General features: G+C 37.9%; 1 protein-coding gene across 7 annotated transcripts in view; it reads left to right on the top strand.

The window, feature by feature from the left end:
• Nucleotides 1–19604, top strand: part of diaph2 (diaphanous-related formin 2) — a 381698-nt gene that overhangs the window by 276708 nt on the left and 85386 nt on the right. For all 7 annotated transcript variants that reach the window (XM_077531612.1, XM_077531615.1, XM_077531611.1 and 4 more), the window contains one exon: nt 12002–12166. In XM_077531612.1, the coding sequence (XP_077387738.1) occupies nt 12002–12166 (165 nt within the window). The remainder of the gene's footprint in view (nt 1–12001; nt 12167–19604) is intronic.

Here is a 19604-nt window from a genome sequence, read left to right as displayed (position 1 = left end):
GGGTTGCCTCAGTGAAAATGGCTGGGAGTGAATGAATTAAAAGGAATGAGAGGAGCCTCATTGATTGTTGGCTAAAGTCAGCCATTGCGGCAATATGTCCTAATTTATAATCCGCGTGTGTCTGCAAAATACCAAAACCCAGTCTAGCCCACCCCTGCGCCTCACACTAGATTTGTCCTTGTCCTCATGATATTTACTCAAATTCTTATTTTATCTAATCTAATTTTCACCTAGAGTTTAAAAAAAATGTTTGGATTTTTTTTTTTTATTATTTATCTATTACATTTTTGTGAATTCTTGTTGACTGGTTGCACAGCATATCCCAAAGACTCATATCCAGAGGCGTATTGTATCTTATCTAAGACCTCATTGCTCTTCATTCGAGTGTAGTTTGACGTCAGAGGAGAGACACTTACTGTGTGCTATCATGGGGCTTTCTTCACGATGGCAGCTCAATCATTTCCAAGTATAATATCTATATTTACATATGTATTAGTTGGGAGTGTGTGTGTCAGCATGAAGACAGCTGCACGTGTACACGCATCTTTTCACATCCCAATTGGCAGTTTCCTGTCACTCATTAGGCGCTCATCATTGGCAAAATCCACTTCCTGCGAGTGTACGTCTCCCTTTTATCTCAGCCAGATGATTTTGTGACAGCGCCCCCTGTCCATCTGCTGCGACACACCGCTAAACAAAAACAAAAGAGAACGGAAAATCCCAGGGTGACCGCTTTATCTCGCTGCTGATTGCGAGATAATTATCAGTTAATTATTTAGAGCCTTAAATTAATTGGCTAAAAATAGCCTCCGTGCCTGTGTGTTGCCAATGGAGACGGCTCCGATATTACTTTCCCCACTCGTCTCCGCCTCTTGTGCTTAATCTTTGTCAGGCGCCAACATCAGTGTAATCTAATAGAGGAGGTTATCCCCTCTGTACATTAAGTCTAATTACTTAGCCATCATCACTTATTGTTTGAATTTCCCCATGATGTGTTTCTCTCGTTCTGCCAATTATGAGAGCGAAGTGCATGTCCAATCCATCGTTCATTGAGCTCCATGGATATAAAACAACATCAGCTTTTTTCCTGAGGCTGCACTTTTTTTTTTTTTTTGCACTTAATAGGCTAACGTCTGTTTAGAAACGCCCACCAGCTCATTTCACAGGCCACTGTGTCTATTGATAATGTTATCAATGTTGTGTTGCGAGGCTTATAAAGTGTGTTGCTTCTCGTCTTAACTTCTCAGTTTACTCTTAGGACACTTCATTAAGCTGGAACAAGAAATGTCCTGCAAGTGGTCTCATAATGGGATTCATTAGCTTCAGGAATCGAATTTTTTATTTTTTTTTCCTACTCGGCCCATACACACACGTGCACACACGCATAGACACGAGCAAGGTACAAATAGTGCAGGCTGACCTGCCCAATGAGTTTATGCTGCGGTAATGACAAGACTATTGAATGGAGCCGCACTGCTGGGCCACTGGTCCTACTCCGGAATGTGATCAATAGACTTTCTATATTCTCTGTGTCCGTCTCACTTTAGCTTGCCATCTCTCCTCTATCACCTCTCCCGCGGCTCCGTGAAGCGAAAACATTGGCCGCCATTGATTATGAAGGAAATCGGATCACCACGTATTGCTTTATAGACTTTAAACCCGGCGAAAAACATTTAATAAATGACACAGAACATGTTCTGCTGTGTTGTTTCGATAACTCGATAAAATGTAAAACGGATACTTCACTTATTTAGCCCATTATAGCAATAAAAAGTTAATATTTTGTCTAGAATTAATTTGATACTTTCATTATTTAAAAACACATTTTGCATCTTGCTGTCGACTGAAAATGACATCACAAGGGCTCAGGTAACCAATCACAGCTCAGCTGTTTTCTAGGTTTGGTCATGTGACATTCATAAGCTGAGCTGTGATTGGTTACCTGAGCCCTTGTGATGTCATTTTCAGTCGACAAAAATGTGTTTTTAAAGTTACTAATTGTATATGAAAAATAATGAAAATATAAAATTTATTATAGCCAAATTCAGAACATCCAATTAACCTGCCATGCATATCTTTGGAATGTGGGAGGAGACCGGAGTACCCGGAGAATACCCACGCAGGCAAGGGGAGAACATGCAAACTCCACCCAGGAAGGCCGGAGCCTGGACTCGAACCGGAGACCTCAGAACTGGGAGGCGGACGTGCTAACCAGTCATCCCACCGTGCCGCCAATCCACAAACATTAAATTCCAAATCTAAATTTGCAGAGGCAGTAACTCTAAATATTTTTGATGAAAATAACACATCATAAACACTTAAGTGTTACAGAAGGATTGATATCAGTATGGATGAGATGAAAATGTTTTTATAATTCAATAATTGTGAATATAAATAAAAAAGATTTTGAATTGTCATAAAGTGCAATAAGGCACAGCTTTCATAAATGTAAGAAAATACTTTAAAATTCATGTGAACAGTACATTTCAAGAAAAGGGTAAGATACAAAAAATTCAGGCTTTAAATTTAAATTTTCTTGTTAATTTATGGGGAAAAGAGATATTAAAATAATCGATTCATGGTTGTATTAATATCACACTCGAAAAGGAAAATCGATTTGATATTGTTTATTTGAATTTTTAAACTCAGCCCTACTGTGTAATTGTAGTCGTGGTAGTGATAGTAATAATAGTAGTCATAGTCAGGCCAGGGATTGGGCTGTCTGGACCTCTGGGATAATTCCTGATGGGCCTCCAGGGGCGCTATTTCAGCCACAGGTTCTTTTCAAATTCTCAAAAAACTCAGCCAAACTCAAATATTTAATATTTATTTCATATTTAAATAATCACAGAGACCTGTGCCTCTTTAATATGACGGATGTAAGCTGATGAAATGTCAAGAAACAAAGAAGTGCAGCCCAAAACGGACATTATAATGTGTAAACCATGTTCCAATATCATATTTGGCTGATCTTTTTTTTTCTTCTTCTTTTTTTCTACTAGTAATTTATCCATCCATGTTCCTAACCGCTTACTGGGGTCGCTGGGACTGTTAATTTAATGTGGTATTTGTAGTTGTGATAGTGGTGGTAGTATTGGTGTTATTGGTATCTTGAATATCATTATTGTTACCAATAGCATTGTAGTGGTATTTATTGCTGTTATATATAGTGTATTTTTTATTGTTGTTTCTCTTGAAGGGCCCATTTTTACAACCTATTATTATTGCATTTTATATTATTCTTTTACTGATTAGCTGATTTTAACTCATCGCCTATTTCAGTTAACAAAACAACAATGACCCAAATGAGCAAATATGTGGTTGTAGTTTGCAGTTGTAAAATGGTGGTGCAACATCCAGATACTAGCAGTTTATAAAAGCACGGCTATTAGAGCGGAGGCCACTATTTGAGGGACTGACGCTTTAATGTGAACATATTAAAAGCGGTGTGGTAGAAAAATGAGTTCAAAAAATGATATTATAGCCCAATAATGTAGGTTATCTGTGGTTGTCATGGCAACGACAGAGCCGCCACTCTCCTTATTAGGAAGTGTCGTACCATCCAAGTGACTTTTGTTTTGATCCTTTTATTTTAAGGTCATATATCACGTTAAGTTACTAATCAAAATGATCATGTGAAATATTCATGATGTACGTTCCTCTTATTAGGAAGAAGCGGGGTTGTTTGTGTTGCAGGTTCTGATCAATCAATAGCGACGTGTCCGTTGTGAATAGCACGTGAATCCCACTACCCTTTCAGTGGCGTGACGTTATTTACGAGATTGGCCGGCGTACGTATTAAATGACATGCGTGGCGACCGAGTGCTTGTCACTTTGAGGGTTCGCGCCTGACGCGGACGCCGGGGATTGATGTTTACCGATTAAATCGGCGGCGGCAGCAAGAGACTTGACCTTTTTAAGATTTGACAAGTCTAAGCGTTGTAAACGCACGTATTGACACTGTCATGTATGTGGAGATAACACGGGAAGGATGAAAACAAGCGTGAAAGGTTCGCATTTTATAGTAAATGTGTGTCGAGCGTACGTTGATTTTCTCCATTCTCAATTCGCTACTCAACAGGTCGTTCCCAAGGTTGTAATCCTCTCATATCTCATTGATATACTCTCTCTCCCCTTATCACATGTAGTCATTATTGAATTGTTCCAGTGGCGGCGGCCAGGTGGTGTAGTGAGGCGCTTTGAATGTTAAAGCAGAAGCGACCTTCCTCTCAATAGGAATGAATATTTCAGGTGGCGGAATACATTGACGAGCTCACTCTGAAACCGACTCTCGGTCTTTCGGTTGTACAAAGAAACATACGATAATAGTATAAAAGTCAATAAAGGTCTCGTCTTTGACAAAAGTGCCCCTTTAAGTGAATTGAATATGAATGTGCCGAAGACGTAATTGTCTATCATCGTGAAAGAAAGCATCAATATGTGAGGTGACATTGATTTTGGATGGATTTGCTTTAGTGACTAGTAACGATTTTTCCAAAACTAAAAATTAGTGTTATTCCGATACCGATATTGGTATCGGCAGATGCGCCGATACTGCATTAAAACAGTGGTATCGGTATCGGTGAGTACTCACAAGTAACATGCCGATACCATTAATTCCAACGCTAATATAGGATTTTGGATGCAGCATCTTGTGTCTTGCTCGTGCACGACACTGATATGTGACGTTCACTGCATGCCGATCTAAGAGATCCTATTGGCCCTTGAATGCTCTGAACCAATGGAAGGGCAGCTTTTTCATGTTGAGGAAAAAAAAAATGTAGGTATCGGTATGATATCGGTATCGGCCGATACTGCAAAGCTTGGTATCGGGATTAGTATCGGGGGCCAAAAAACGGTATCGGAACAACACTACTAAAAATGTATAAAATCTGTTTAATATCACATTGATTGATTTCTGCCACTTTCCAGCAAGAAAATATCCCTTGAACAATGTAACTCGAATTTTGGCCAGAGTAGGAATACATTACCGTAAGGAAACAGTATGATTGAGCATTTGTGGGACTGAAGCATAAAGCACTCTGATGCGCTGCATTAATTACATCTCATGAAGAGGGTGGCTTCAACTAATCACAATCACCCTGTTGGCACCCTCTGTAATCCAACACTGTGTGTATTGTGTGCAGATGGATGGTCAAACTGGAGCTTCTCGCTCGTTGATTGTCATCCAAGTTGTTGTGATGACTTTGGACAAACTCCAGCAATTCGCACAGTATTGTCTCACTGAGGCATTCGGGTTTTTAACAGATTCAATTATCTCCGCTTTACAAGCCTGATGTGAATTATTGTATCGCCATCATCAAACAAACTCTTAATATTCATATTTAGACTTGAGGGTAATAACTTGTAACTCAGGTACAAAGCAATGTATTAGCGTAAGAATTTAATTGAACACATTTTCAACAATCGGAACCAAAACCAAAATTAATTAGTAAAAAGCAGTGACAAAGTTGTTTATTATATTAAGGTGATGACATTTCAATTAATGTTTTTCAACCGAATGTAATTAAATGTTTTTTTTTTGTTTGTTTGTTTTTTTTAAATCATGTGAATCGAGGTACTTTGTGTATATGTGGTATACAAATACAGCTGCCTGTCCTTAAATTTTAAAAATCATTAACAGTGCTCAGCACCTGATATAAAATCAGACAGGCATCGTGTTCATAAGAGTTTAGTAGAATCGTATACAATATTCCGATAATAAGTGTTACTACTATTAGCTATTTTCCAGCATTTTGAGTATTGCGCTTCAAGTTACACTTCCACAACAAGCTGGAATTGCTTGTTTCCCACCCTAAATCAAAATAATTTGCCATAACTTGGCAGCATTATTATATTACGTTACTTTTATATTATTATTATTATTATTATTATTATTATTATTATTATTATTATTATTATTATTATTATTATTATTATATAGGATATATAGGTTTTTTTTTATATTGTCTGTCTATTTTGGTGGGTGGAATTATATGAATCAAAATCACTAGTAGTATTGGTACTTGATAGTGAGCATATTGGATTGAAAAAAAAATGTATTGAACATATGTATTGTATTGTATTGTACATATACAGTATATGTTAAGGCTGTCAATCGTTTCAAATTTATAACTGTAATTAATCCGTTGATTTCCATAGTTAACTCACGATTGACCATAAATTAATTGCCCAGTTTCTATTTGTTCTAAATGGATTATTATTTTTTATTTTTTATTTTTTTTTTTCCCAAATTTGAATACTCTTATTCAGCGTTCCCGCATGTTCCACTATGGACCGGTAAAAATAAATAAATAAATAAATAAAAATAAAGCGTACTAATAAGAGTACTCGTACTGGTACTTATCTTTGAAGAAAAAAAAAAAAAAAGAAAGAATCAAATATCCCTGTATTGATAATTAATTAAAATAACATAATTTTTATTTTACATGATTTAAAAAAAAAAAAAAGTCCTCAAATAGTCATTTTAGTACAGTTATTTAATAATTGGGATAAAGAAAATGCATTTGCGAATATTTACTGCCACGCTCACTGTCCCTGCCATTTGCGAACACAAACTCGGCTTTGTAGCCTTTAAACCGGAATTTGAGCGCGTGTAGCATCGGGGACACCATCATCCTCTTTCCGTTCACGTCAGCACCAGGTCACATCCCAAATTCCGGAATGTGGCCGTTTGCCTAATTCCCTGTGACAGCCCCAGTGTCGACGGCGTGCTCCCGACGCTGGACGCTGTCAGCCTCTTTCCTGCCTGCCCTCCAGACCTCGCTCTCCTTGTGTGACCACACGCGCTCGCACGTGGCAAAAGCCATCTGCGTCAACGTGAGGCTAACAGCACAGTATTAATGAAACGGCTCCCTTTGTCCTCCTCTATCCTGAATCGCCGCTGCCGCTTGAGTCACCTGGAATTTCTCATCCTTCCGCATCCGTTCATCCGTTTCACGTGCGCCCGCGTCGCTCGGCCGCGCTCCGTCAGTGGGCAGCCGCGGTGTAATTTGGCCCACAGGGGCTGTTTGGCAGTCGGCGCGAGGCTAAAGGGAGCAGCCGTGCTCTAAGCAGGCTTAGCGCGGGGCGATGGATGGAGGGTCCAGCCGGCGCAGGAAAAGCATTAAATAAACATTAATACAAGTGGGTTGAAGGAGATTTATTTCGGAAGCTTCTGGCCTTGCGCTTGGAAAAACTTGCCAATTCATATAGGTAAGACAATCTGGTGATTTGGTTCCTCAGAGGTGGTCTTTGCCAGTGAACTTGGAATGTGAAATTGGAAAAACTTAAGTCGGACTTGGATATATTTTTGATGCCGTGAATGGCCTTAATCACTGCTTAGTTGATAGCAACCTTCGTGGCACGTCAATGTTCCAGTTAAAAGTATGAGATTAAACAGAAATTTGGATGAGTGAAACATCCGTTTCCACACCAAGCAACGACATTGTCGACGAAGAACAGTAAACAGGAGATCTGCGTTCGATTTAATATGAGACATTTTAACATTTCAAGTGGACATAGGAAACAAATACTTTTGTATTTACCTTGAATACATTGGTGAGGCTTGTTCGACTGGAGATCACAAATATACAAAATAGTGACATACCATTTGTTAGCAGTCAAAGAGACCGGAAACCGATATTTCAAGCAGATATTCATTTGCACTAAAAGATTAAATATTGGCGTCAAAATGAAAAAAATATATATACTTTTTCTTTTAATTTTAAATACATACCAAAATTGCAAAGAACTTTCAGAATAATCAGCTAAAGTGTTAAGCTAAACTAAAAACTAAGCCAGTAAAAATTCCCTCAAGTTTTCTACTGTAACTAAAGCTTTCCAAAATTTCAACATAATTTTTTAATTTAATATTATTGCTTTAATTTTAAAAAATAAAAAGTGTAAAGAGTTCCCAGTGTCAGCATAATTTATTTTAGAAAGTGGAAATTTCAGTAGATCCAGAAATGAAAAGTTCCCTGTATCTCACTGAGCGACAAATTTAGCTAATTTTGGGTTTTTGTCAGGGTTCGTTCGTTTCAAAAGATCTTTGCAAACAGTTTAAAAAAAAAAAAAAAAAAGTCTGAATATGTTTGGAATGTTTTTTTGCAAAAAGTGAAAACTGTCTGTGAACATCTTGCAAATCCTAATGAAAAACCAAAATTTTTGCAATGTTTGCAAATATTCACGGCTCAGTGAGATACTAGCTTTGTAAACCTTCAGATTTATACAAAGCCTGATGCCGATATTTTTCAAAATGTCAAATATCAACGGCGATAATTGGCCTATTCCTTATATATAATATGGCTATGACAAATTTAATATGCATACATTTATGCCAAGTTACATAAGAAATAAAGGCTCAGTATGTTTGTGTGTACGTGTGCTGGGCATCATCGCTATGACATATCTTTGGTGTGGAAATACAAGAAGCCGAAACAGCCTCAGTCCAGCCGGACCCCCACGGGACGAATACCACTGTGTATGTGCGCAAACGTGTGTGTCTATGGTGGGAGGGAAGAGTGTGTAGTCAACATTCCGAGAAGAAGAAGAAACATAAAGAGCCAGAGGCCACAAACGGCAAAAACGAACCACTGCCTCAAAGTTGTTGCTTTGTTTGTGACCTGAACATATTTTGTGAGTCAGTGACACTCGATAATACATATATTTCACTTGTTTTTGCATTTGCGTCTTGGAATGCATGAGAAAATCCAGAAGATAACTGGCGCAGACCATTGTGTACATTTTATAACCATCATCTGCACTTCACTGTTTGTTTGTGAGAGTTTTCAAGTAAAGGTTAAAGGAGGTGGACCAAGAAAGAAATAAAAGTGCCTGATAGAAGCAAGGATGATAAATAATGTCCGGAGAAGTAGAAGTGTTTTAAACTCACCTGGAATGTACCATCCAGTGCTACGGTGCAACACAGGGTCAAATCAAGCTAACCCAAACTTTTTTTTTTTTTTTTCTTTTTTTTTTTTTTCTTTTTTTTTTTTTTCTTTTTTTTTTTTTTAACATGAAAACAAAGCTAGCAGACAGTAATTGAATCAGATAAGTGCACAGATACAACACAGGTACACTTGATGTATGCCAGGTTTTTTTTTTTGGTTTTGTTTTGTTTTTTCAAAAAACAAGGGACTTAATTCCTGAACTCTTACTTCAACGGTAGTTGGTCAAAATCACCAGAGGTGGCAAATCCAGGTCCAGAAAGTCAAAACAGCTGCTGCTACATTTTGCTTTAGCCCAGATGCTAGCGAGCAAGCTCCCTAGCTAGCTCCCATGGTGCTTGTTTACCTGCTAGCTAGCTAGCACAAGGGGCTAAAGCCAAACTATGTCAGGGTTTTTACTTTCTGGACCTGGATATGCCACCTCTTAAAATCACAGTAACCACAGTCAAACCTTTCTGTCCAAAAGTCAAGAAACCATATCCTGATGATGAACATATTTTATATAGCATATTCACAAGTTTGAATGCATACGTTGGAAGGTCAGCTATCATGTGAATACATCATGTCCTGCATAAACAGTTCTCCTGGCAGGCAACGTGCAACTTCGGAGTTATCTATCCAGTAGTCTATCCATTTTCGATATCACTGATCCTGTTGTCTGTCACAACTGACTCTGGATTGGCTGCCAGTCACAAGGCAGACAACCTTTAAGTTTACACTCAAGACCCTATTTTTGTAGACAAGTCAATTGTGTTCATTACCATGACGGAGCAAATGAAATTTTTTCTCTGTACTTTCTGGGAAACTAACAAAAGAAAAAAAAAACACACCCAGCAAATGCCACAGTTAGACTGCATTTTGTGCAAGATTTGTGCTGGACACAAAAATAGGGCCCTCCAAGTGCAAACTGAACCCAAACTTCATGGAAGTCAGGCAAGATCACCATTACACCATCAGTGACGTACAGTGCTCAAGATAATAGCACTCGAGTGCATCCCAATTGTCCCGGGCTGCAATAGCACTTCACAAGTTGCCACGCAATACTGATGTGAAGCTACTAAGTTTTCAGAAACAGTGGGCTGGTGTTGGGAATCACAAGTAATCATACTATTCTGTAATATTGTTAATGTCTGTGTGTGTGCGTGACCAATCTGTAGTACCAAGTCAACGAGATAGACCCAAACTCATCTCTGACCCTAATGACGACAAGCGCTTTACAAAATGTTTTGATAAGATATTGAACTTGGAGTGTTGCTAATGAATTTGTATGTATGGAATTAAAATCCGTTAGCGGATGTGTTTCAACTAGGGCAGGGTTCACCAATTCTGGTTCTCGAGGTCCCGAGTCCTTCGGGTTTTAGGTGTTTCCGCCCACTAGCACACCTGATTCATATAATCAGCTAATCAGCATGCCTGATAATGATCCTGATCTTTAGTATCAGGTGTGTTGGTAGGCGGAAACATCGAAAACCTGCAGTACTCCGGACTTCGAGGACCAGAATTGGTGAACTTTTGTCCCTAAAAATCATGGGAAATATAGTCCTACTAGCCAGTCTGAACCAACATAATTCACATTAGCTAAAGTATACTAATAATACAGACCAGATTGGGTTATTTACAGCTGTTAAACCTATCAATCAAGATAGCATTTAGCATTAGCTAAGTAATAACACAACCAGATTGACGAGCAATTAAAATTGTTTTTAATCTTGGAAATCAGGTCACCCTAGTTTTAACTCAATCTGAGCACCATTGACGATAAGCGTGGCTACAGATGTAAATTGTTTTTATGGGTGGCAGAGAGTGAATGATTACATGTATTGATACTTGCATCAAATCTACAGTAGTTGCTGATCATATTGATGATCTTTAAGCCTTTACTGTATTGTTTGTGGCCATTCCCTTTGAGTCTCTCGAGTGTCCGCGCCCGAGTCTCGCCGAGGTCAGGTGGCTGCTGCGATAATGCTTAACTGATGTTGGCTGTCAATAGCCATTCACCGGGAGAAAAGTGGCGCGCCTGTTCAGTAAATTACACAGTGCGGCGTGAGCGGCCGGGTTCAAAACAACCTGACCCCGCTGTTGTTGGGAGAAACAATAGAACAATGACTCCAATCAGCTCCTGCCGCAGCCGTGTGTGTCGCGCCGCTGACTGCAAAACACCCTTTCCATTGGCGCAGCGCTGCGGCTATTAGCTCGCTATGCCATTGACTCCAAAGTGTGATGGAGGGGTTCTTGTCATGATATGTTTGAGTGTTCCTGACTGACCGTCTCTGTTGACCTTGACGTGCTACCTCACATTAATGGTAGCTACCGTATTATTGGAATATCTGAAAATGTGGAAGTCAAGAAACATTTCTGTGGAAAACAACCTGAGTAGATCGTCATCATTACATCCAATTTGGCCTTTTGTGTTTTGAGCGACTGAATTTACTTTTGTCCAGCAATAGCAAATTTTTCAGTGTCTTGATGATTGCCAGTAGTCGTGTAAATAACTTGAGAAGTTTTACTTTTCATACTTATAAGTGAACGTGTCAAGTGGAACATTAGCTTTTCATGCTCGCTAGTTAGCCGCTAACTGGTTAGCTGCCATGTGCTGTTCTGCGATAGAAAGTATTTTTATGTGTGTATTATAATTTGAGGAAATACACTAAAATAATGTTAAAAATGTCAATTATGGTGATATTTGATTGGTTTACTTACTACATTGTTTTTATGCAGGGTGACAGTTTGTTGTTCTAAAAGGGATTCTTTCTCAGAAGGTCGACCATTTCTGAATGTCAACTGCAACATTAGCTTTTCTTGCTAGCTCGTTACCTACTGGTTAGCTATAATGTACTGTTCTGTGATAGAAATGAATTTTATGTGTGTATTATAATTTGAGGATTTACATTAATGTGTATAAAAATGTCAACCATGGTAATATTTGAATGGTTTACTTACACCTACGTTGTTCTATAAGAGATTTCCTTCTAAGAACGTCGACCTGATCCACTGCATTGAAATGCATCAAATCCACATTGTTCCTTTTCTCTCCTTAACCGTATCCGCTTCACGGCTTTTGCAAGCATGCGCGGGAGCAGTACGAGAAGCTGTCCATCATGCACAAGAACATGCAGAAGCTCTACGAAAACACGGGCAGCTACTTCGCCTTCGACCCGCAAGTCCTCAGCGTGGAGGACTTCTTCGGTGACCTTGCCAACTTCCGCATGCTCTTTTTGGTGAGTAAATGTCAAAAAGTAAATTTTGTATGACATGCTCTCATGTTACTTTGTATTCATGTATCACAATGTTTCAAGAAAATAATTAACAAATCAGTCTAAGCTACTTACTGTAAGATGTTTGCGTATGAATGCCTTGATGTGAGATTTTAGTTGGAAGTGCTGCAAAAATAATTTTCCAAATGTGCTATTTTCCAGCCACATGACTATACATGCTCAAGCTTTGTGTGCATGTACAAACTCACACATTCCAACCAACGCTACAAAACTTCAAAACCAAACGTTTCCATAAATTCAAAGCAGTAAAGTGAGCGCAGACTAGGGGGGAAAAAAAAACAAAAAAAAACAGGTAGTAATTGTCATAACAGTACACACAGACATGAAAGACGATGTTGCTGAGAACAGCAGGACTACCTTAGCACATAAACAGTCTTTGAGATGAATTGAAGAGTATGAGCGCATGTATGTTATTTGATGATGCCGTGCCAGTAGGCTGATGCAGTCACTTCACAATGTTGTTTGCGACTTTCCGCTTAGTCCTTTTCTTTTGCATTTTGTTTTAAACTTCCGTTTCACTTGACATCAATAGCAATGTGTTAGGTCTAATATTATTCCAAAAATGGCTCATTCTGTCTGCATTTCAGTACATCAACGTCCACCGGACACTATTTGTGGGAAAATAATATGCTTTTGTTCTTCCCATAATGGGGAAAATTCTGTTTTTTTTTTCCGTCGCCACTCACAATAATATTAATATTAATAATAATAATATATGCAAACAAATCTCAATGTCCTTATTTACAACATGAGGTAAGGAGACTCAAATAATAAGCAGTGAAGAGGCAAAATAAATATTTTGTCGTGCATGTTTTTCAGTAAGGTAAATAATCCATCATTGCAGAACAAACAAAGAAAAAAACGATAATTATTCCCTTGGCTGATGAGGAGATTAAACATATATTTGATCTCCTCAGTGGCATTGGCAACATCCCAAAATTGTCAGGATGGAAGCAATGTCGTCCACAAGGCATTCTCCCATGCTGTCTTCACTCCCCATTAAGAACGCCAAGGTCGTCTTGTCTGAATCCTTCTCCTCCCTTCACTCTGATCCCCATCTGAGACCAACTTTTCATCTCCCCCAATCCCCCCTCCCCACCATCAAAGTGTAACTGCACACAACACTGTGCTCCCTCAAGGCTTCCCGTGTTGCACATCTCTAAAAGAGGCATCCACCCAAGAAAATAAATTATTCTCTCAAGCAAATAGCTGCATATGAATATTTTATTACTGATTTAAACTTCCCTGCTACGAATAAGGTGGGAGGAGACGTGAGCGGGCCACGGGGTTACAGTGTGACTAAAATGTCTGGAATTTGGGGCAGATTGCCACTTGTAAGGTATTGGATTCATGTAAAAACAAAACAAACAAAAAACAAAAGAAAGACCTGATACCATGTTATCAGTATTGGGCAAATACATAGCCGTATTTCATGGTATCTTTAAGGCTGTTTTACGATTAGGAACTAGAAATTAGAAGCATAAAGATAGCTATTCATTCCATGCAATTAGAATGAAGAATGCTATATTGGGATGTTGTATTTATTTTTATTTTTTTTAATGATCTGTCATTTGTTTATGAGGGGAAATATTATGTATCAAATGTACTAGTGATATTGAAACATTTGTCCGTTTCGCACGTTTAAGATGGTCACAATTGGAAGGAGATGAATTTTGGCTTGGCGTTATTTCTATATATTTTTTTTTTTTTTTTTGTAAAGATAAGGATTAGGGTTCGCCCTAACCCTAAAATAAATTAAAATACTAGGAAGCATTAACTCTTTGAGTGCCGCACTTTATCAAAAAAACAACAACCCTGACAGCGCCATTTTGAACATTTTAACTCATTTTTCAAGGCAAACAGAATATTGTGTGTTTTTACTACATATACAATTTGGGTACCAAATGAAAGGTCGCATTCAATTCCTTCATTAGAAAAAAAAAGAAAAAAAAAGGATGTTTCTACCTTATTCCGTTCTTTAGTAATCACCATTTTAAAATAGGTAATTTGAGTGACATGAACGAAAATTAAGAAATGATACATTTGGTGCACAATGCTACCATCTGCTGGCCATAGTTAGTGGCTGTTTTTTTTTTTTATTTCACAAGCCCAATCACAAGGCAGCGCTGCACAAGGCGTTGCACTACCCATTGAGAGGAAAAAAAACACAAAAACGTAGTAAACGTCAATTAACGTTTTTGGCGGCATTCATTAGGATTTTAGCATACGTCATTCAACGTTTATGGCAGTCAAAGAGTTAAAATATTTGTCACTTGGGTGTATATGTATTTATTTTCTATTGTATTCAATACTGATGTAAATGATGAAATAAAATACATGAATAATGAAATGAATGTTAACAATGTTGGAAAACGACAATCCCTTCGATTTTTATGTAATTTTAGGAGAGTTACAAAAAAAGACCATTAAAGTAAAATTTGGCAGATCAAAGAAAAATACAATTCAAAATCGAAGATCATTTCTTATGCAAAAAGAAAATCAAATGTGTTTTCTTCTGACAATCAGTTAAATGCCTGCAGTCATTCAGCGTCGACAATAATTGTGACTGCCCTGGAGCAGTCGCTGTTTGCTCAATTTTACAAAGGCAATGCTATGTGAGTGAGTGAAAGCTTCAGCAACCGATCTCTACTTCCATTCTTCTTGCTGAATAAAAGATATTTTCTATTTTTTGGTGCATAGCTGGTATTAAAATCATCTCTTACTGGTGTCAAGCCAAGCCCTGATGGACAGACTGCCAACCAAATGGCTCAACTTACCGGGATTCATACTGCATTTCAATGAATTCTTCTTCAGCAAAGGTGAAAACAAAAAAATATGAATGCTAAATTTGGACCGCTGGGACAAAATCGGGCCAATTCAGTCTGACAGTCGCCCAAACTCACTCCTGACGTGACATGAGTCATCGCAGCGTTGACATTGCAGTCCTCACAAAAGCGAATGTAACCGATAATAGAATCCATTAACTTCATTTTTCTTCTGTTTCATGCTCCTTTCATCCCTCGCTGTGCGGCCAGAGAAATATTTGATTTCAGCGCACACACACGAGTCTGAATTTGTTCATTTAATGCGGCTGCCATATTCAGGAGGCGAGCAAAATGCAGTGGCGGGGTCTGCATGTGTAATCCTGACCAGGAGCATTGGGGGATGAGGATTTTTCCCATTAATGAGTTATCAAAGCACAGCAGATGGGCTGGGATGAGCGAACAGTCTTTCTTGTTAATTGAGTGACTTTCTAATAAGTCCAAAAGAACCAGAGCGGGTTTGCAAAGTAGCAAGTTAGAGCATCTCGCACAGATTAGAATGATGATTTCTGGGTTTCGTGGATCCACTTCGTGACCCCGTTCCGTGCTGAGCCGCACATTTAAAAGCTGGCTAATTCCTTCACAATATGACACATTATCATGATAGAACTGATCGCGTTGGAGATGATTCTGTCACACATAAACGCATAATATCAAAATGTCAGTCAACAATGACAAAAGTGATTAAGTTTACCAAAAAATTCCATAGATTGACATTTTTCCAAAATGAACTCTGAAATACTGTATACAAAGCAAAATGGACGTGTTTTTCACACAGCAGCGACAAAATATTAGTATTTTGGTTGGATTTAGCCATTTAAAAGTCAGCATGTTTACATAATTCCACATTTTTTTCTTAATTTAGAAATGAAACTATTTTAAAAAAAAATATAAAACTGCTTTCATGGTCCTAGTAATAGTCATACTTAAGTGCAAGTGTTACATAATTATTACATTTTGCAAAATTTGCAAATAGGTTACTTGTTAGCTAAATGCTAAAAACATAGCATTTTCCCCATATTGACAGATGTGATTGAATTGCGCATATTCAAGTTAAAAAAAAAAAAGCAAGCTATTTTTATTTTTAGCCTGCCCTACGCTATACCAATATTTTGTTAATTAGTAAAATTTATAATTATTATCTCTGCCGTGCATGTTTTCTGGGAGATTATGGGAAATAAATGCTATGCTTTTAGCATTTAGCCTACAAAGTACATTTTATGAGTTTGCCAGTCCGCGCTGGAATGATAATTGTGTGCCTTATATATTAAAATTGCCAAAATATAATCAATATGTGATGTGTGGTCACATTTTATGTTGTAGAATCAAAACTTATCAATTACACATTTTTTGTCACTAACAAATGTGCCAGTTTGTGTGTAACTTGCCATTTTTTGGCGAGAACATTTTTTTACCATTTTACATAACCAAAATGGCTGAAACTAAAACATGACGAACTAAATAAATTTCAAAAAAATATCTCCTTTCAAAAGGTTAAAACAATCCTGCCAGATGTTATATCCGTATGTAACGTCAACACAATGCAATATTTGAATATACCCTCTCAATGTAGCAATCTGTGACACAGTTCGTCAATCCTCCAAGATTTTCCCACACAACATATTCTGGCTCGCAGCGTATGAAACAGATGGCTAATAAACACATTTTCTGCTTAAAGACCAGGCGGGTTCGAGTTTGTAAAAATTCAAATGAGCTACAGCGTTGTCACTGTGGGGTGAAATCACTGGCGCAATGGAAACAGTTGAAATATAATCCCTCAATGGATGAGTAAAAACAAGATGTACTGTGCACCGCGCGGGGTCAAGGAAGCAAAGCATTTCATGAATTATTGAAGGAATGGACTTGAACGAAGGTCCCTGTTGGTAGTTTGGTCGACCTTTAGGTGGCACAGGTTGGAAAACAAGCAGCGCTTCGGATCTGCGTCAAAGAGGCCGCAAGTGCACGCGTTGTTGACAAGCCGAAGCGGCGTGGACTGCCGGTGCTACTTTTACTTACTTCTGAGTGTGCCGCTCATTCCGCTTCTTTCCACGGGAGGGAACCGGGGGTGCACAACTTGTCATAAACGCGGCCGGTGGGAAATTTGTGGCCACAAATCACTTTGGCAGCGTTGGGAGGTTATCACAAGGGACAAATATTTCACTTTTATACTTTAACCACACGTCTGACCTTTTCTTCAATCCCTCATATTTACGTCCATCAAGTTGTTCTTTTTTTTTTTTTTTTTGCAACTGCAGGTGAGTGTTTGTTTGAGCAGGATTATGCAAACGCCACAGAGCTGATTTTTTTTTTTTTCCATTATGTTTCAGGGTAGCTGTATTTAACCTTGTGACACCCACAAAAAATTGCTGTAGTTGTACTTTTGCATTAGCAAAGGTGCAATTGAGGTCCCGTCTGTCAGGAGAACAACACAGAAACAATCCGTGCAATTTACTGTAGATGATGTTGAGGCCTTTCCACGTATTCCAAATGGTCCCCAACCAAATAATAGGACAACTTAACAATAAATCTCCCACTTAGCCCTACCTAGTACCAAGTCAACACTACTAAATGATTCAACTTAAGAACCAAAGTAAGGTGACACGATTTTCAAAAATAAAAACCGAGGCACTATAATTTCACGAAAAACCAAATACTTAGTAACTATTTATAACAAATTTGATCGCTAGTGAATCTGGTTGTGTTATTGTTTGCAGTTTGCAGTTCAACAGCTGTAAATAATCAAATGCACTCACCATTATCTGACCGGCGACTACAGCATTAGGCTAGTAGGACTACATTTCCCATGATTGTTAGACACGGGAGTAGGAAGTAGTTGTAGTTCAGATTTGACAAAAACACAGCAGCTAGAAATTTAACAGTTAAATTCCTTTTTTTAATTGGTTTCGCGTATGAATCTCTATGGCAACTGTGTGACTGACATGCACATGGCCCAAACAACAATTGGCTTGTTGACTGGATGAGGAAAAAAACAAAAACAAAACCAGTATGCCAAACATTTATGTTAGCTTTAGCAACTTCTAATCCTCTTTTAAAGATACACAAAAGCAGTCACTGAAGTGCACAATTTTTCAGTAGCATTACTTGACCTCTATGCTATGTTTATTAGCATTTGAAACTTTAAATGGTATTGTATGTGTCGTGTTAAGGACTTTTACTTTGTCTTATCAAGGCCATTTAGACGTATTTGCTGCTTTAACTTATCCAGTTGATTCTTATTTGTCACATTAAATCTCATCTCACCGCAGATGACTGCAACTTCGTCTCTCCACCTAGGGACCAACGACTGTGTTATTTTCCACAGTCTACCGCTATCATTATGTAAATATTTTATTTTCATCATCACAACATGTATCTCAAGAGACAAAACAGAAGCATATACAGGGTTTTGATTTTTAAATCAATGCACCCAAAGTAGGTGTAAGCTACTATAGCACACGTCTAATTATTTAGGAACATATCTTGCCTCCTACAACATATAGCGTTGCCAAGACCCTTAACATAAAATATAGACCATTGAAGACACCATTATAGAGAAAAATTGCAGTCCTAATGGTAAGTGTCGCTTTGGTAATTACGACGCACATTTGATTAGAGTAATGTTGCATAATTGTGTTTACAATCACAATCAGTTGTTTGATTTAGATCACGTTTGCCGGCAGTACATAATTTCTAAATCAATTTCTGTTGCAGATTTTATTTTGTGCAATGTGGTGATGCAGACACAACACAATGCTTCCTAGATGAGGGCATAAATCGGGGGAACGCGTTGACTGTCACCAACCGCCCATGATTGTGCCTAAATTAGCTGCTTCCGAGCTGCTTATACAGTATTGCCCACTGTTCATCAGCACTCGATACACTTAATAGACTGCATGCATAACGACTACCATATTTCCTCCAACAGTGGTGTCAGTCTAATAGAAACCGTGCCCACATTAATCACCAGATGAGTTTTCCACTTAATATGACTTCCTCAAATAGACACCTTCACTTTCACATCAGTAAAAAAAATATTCACTCAGTTTAAAAATGTTACCTGGTGAGCCCATTTGGACTCTGTTGCTAACCAAAACAGCAGCCCCTACCATTGCATTGCATATAATATGCACGTTACCTATGCAGTTTGAGATGATCTTATGGAGACAACAATTGAGGGCAAGTAGAGTTACAGTAGTGGTGGTCACTCGGAAATATAGGCGCAACAATTAATCGACAACTAATTGTTTATCAAATTAATCCATATTTTGGATAATCAATGAATCATATAAATGTTTTTTTTTTTTTCAATTTAAAACTCTCTATATATATTTTTATATTTATGCTCACCAGTAAATAAAATATTCTCAGATGTTTGTTACCTTTTTTTTTTTTTCTTTTTTTTTTTCTTTTTTTTTTAATTATTTTTTTTTTTTTACTAAAATACAACTTTTACTTTGGGAAACAATGAACAACATTTTTGCATATTTCTTCATGTTACAGACCAAACAAGTAACTACATCATAATCATTATTATTACGAATAATAATAATAATAATAAT

The sequence above is a fragment of the Festucalex cinctus genome, chromosome 9, assembly GCF_051991245.1.
Source record: "Festucalex cinctus isolate MCC-2025b chromosome 9, RoL_Fcin_1.0, whole genome shotgun sequence".
NCBI lineage: Eukaryota > Metazoa > Chordata > Actinopteri > Syngnathiformes > Syngnathidae > Festucalex > Festucalex cinctus.
Note: the sequence above shows the minus strand (reverse complement) of the source record. Positions and strands in the feature narration are given on the sequence as shown.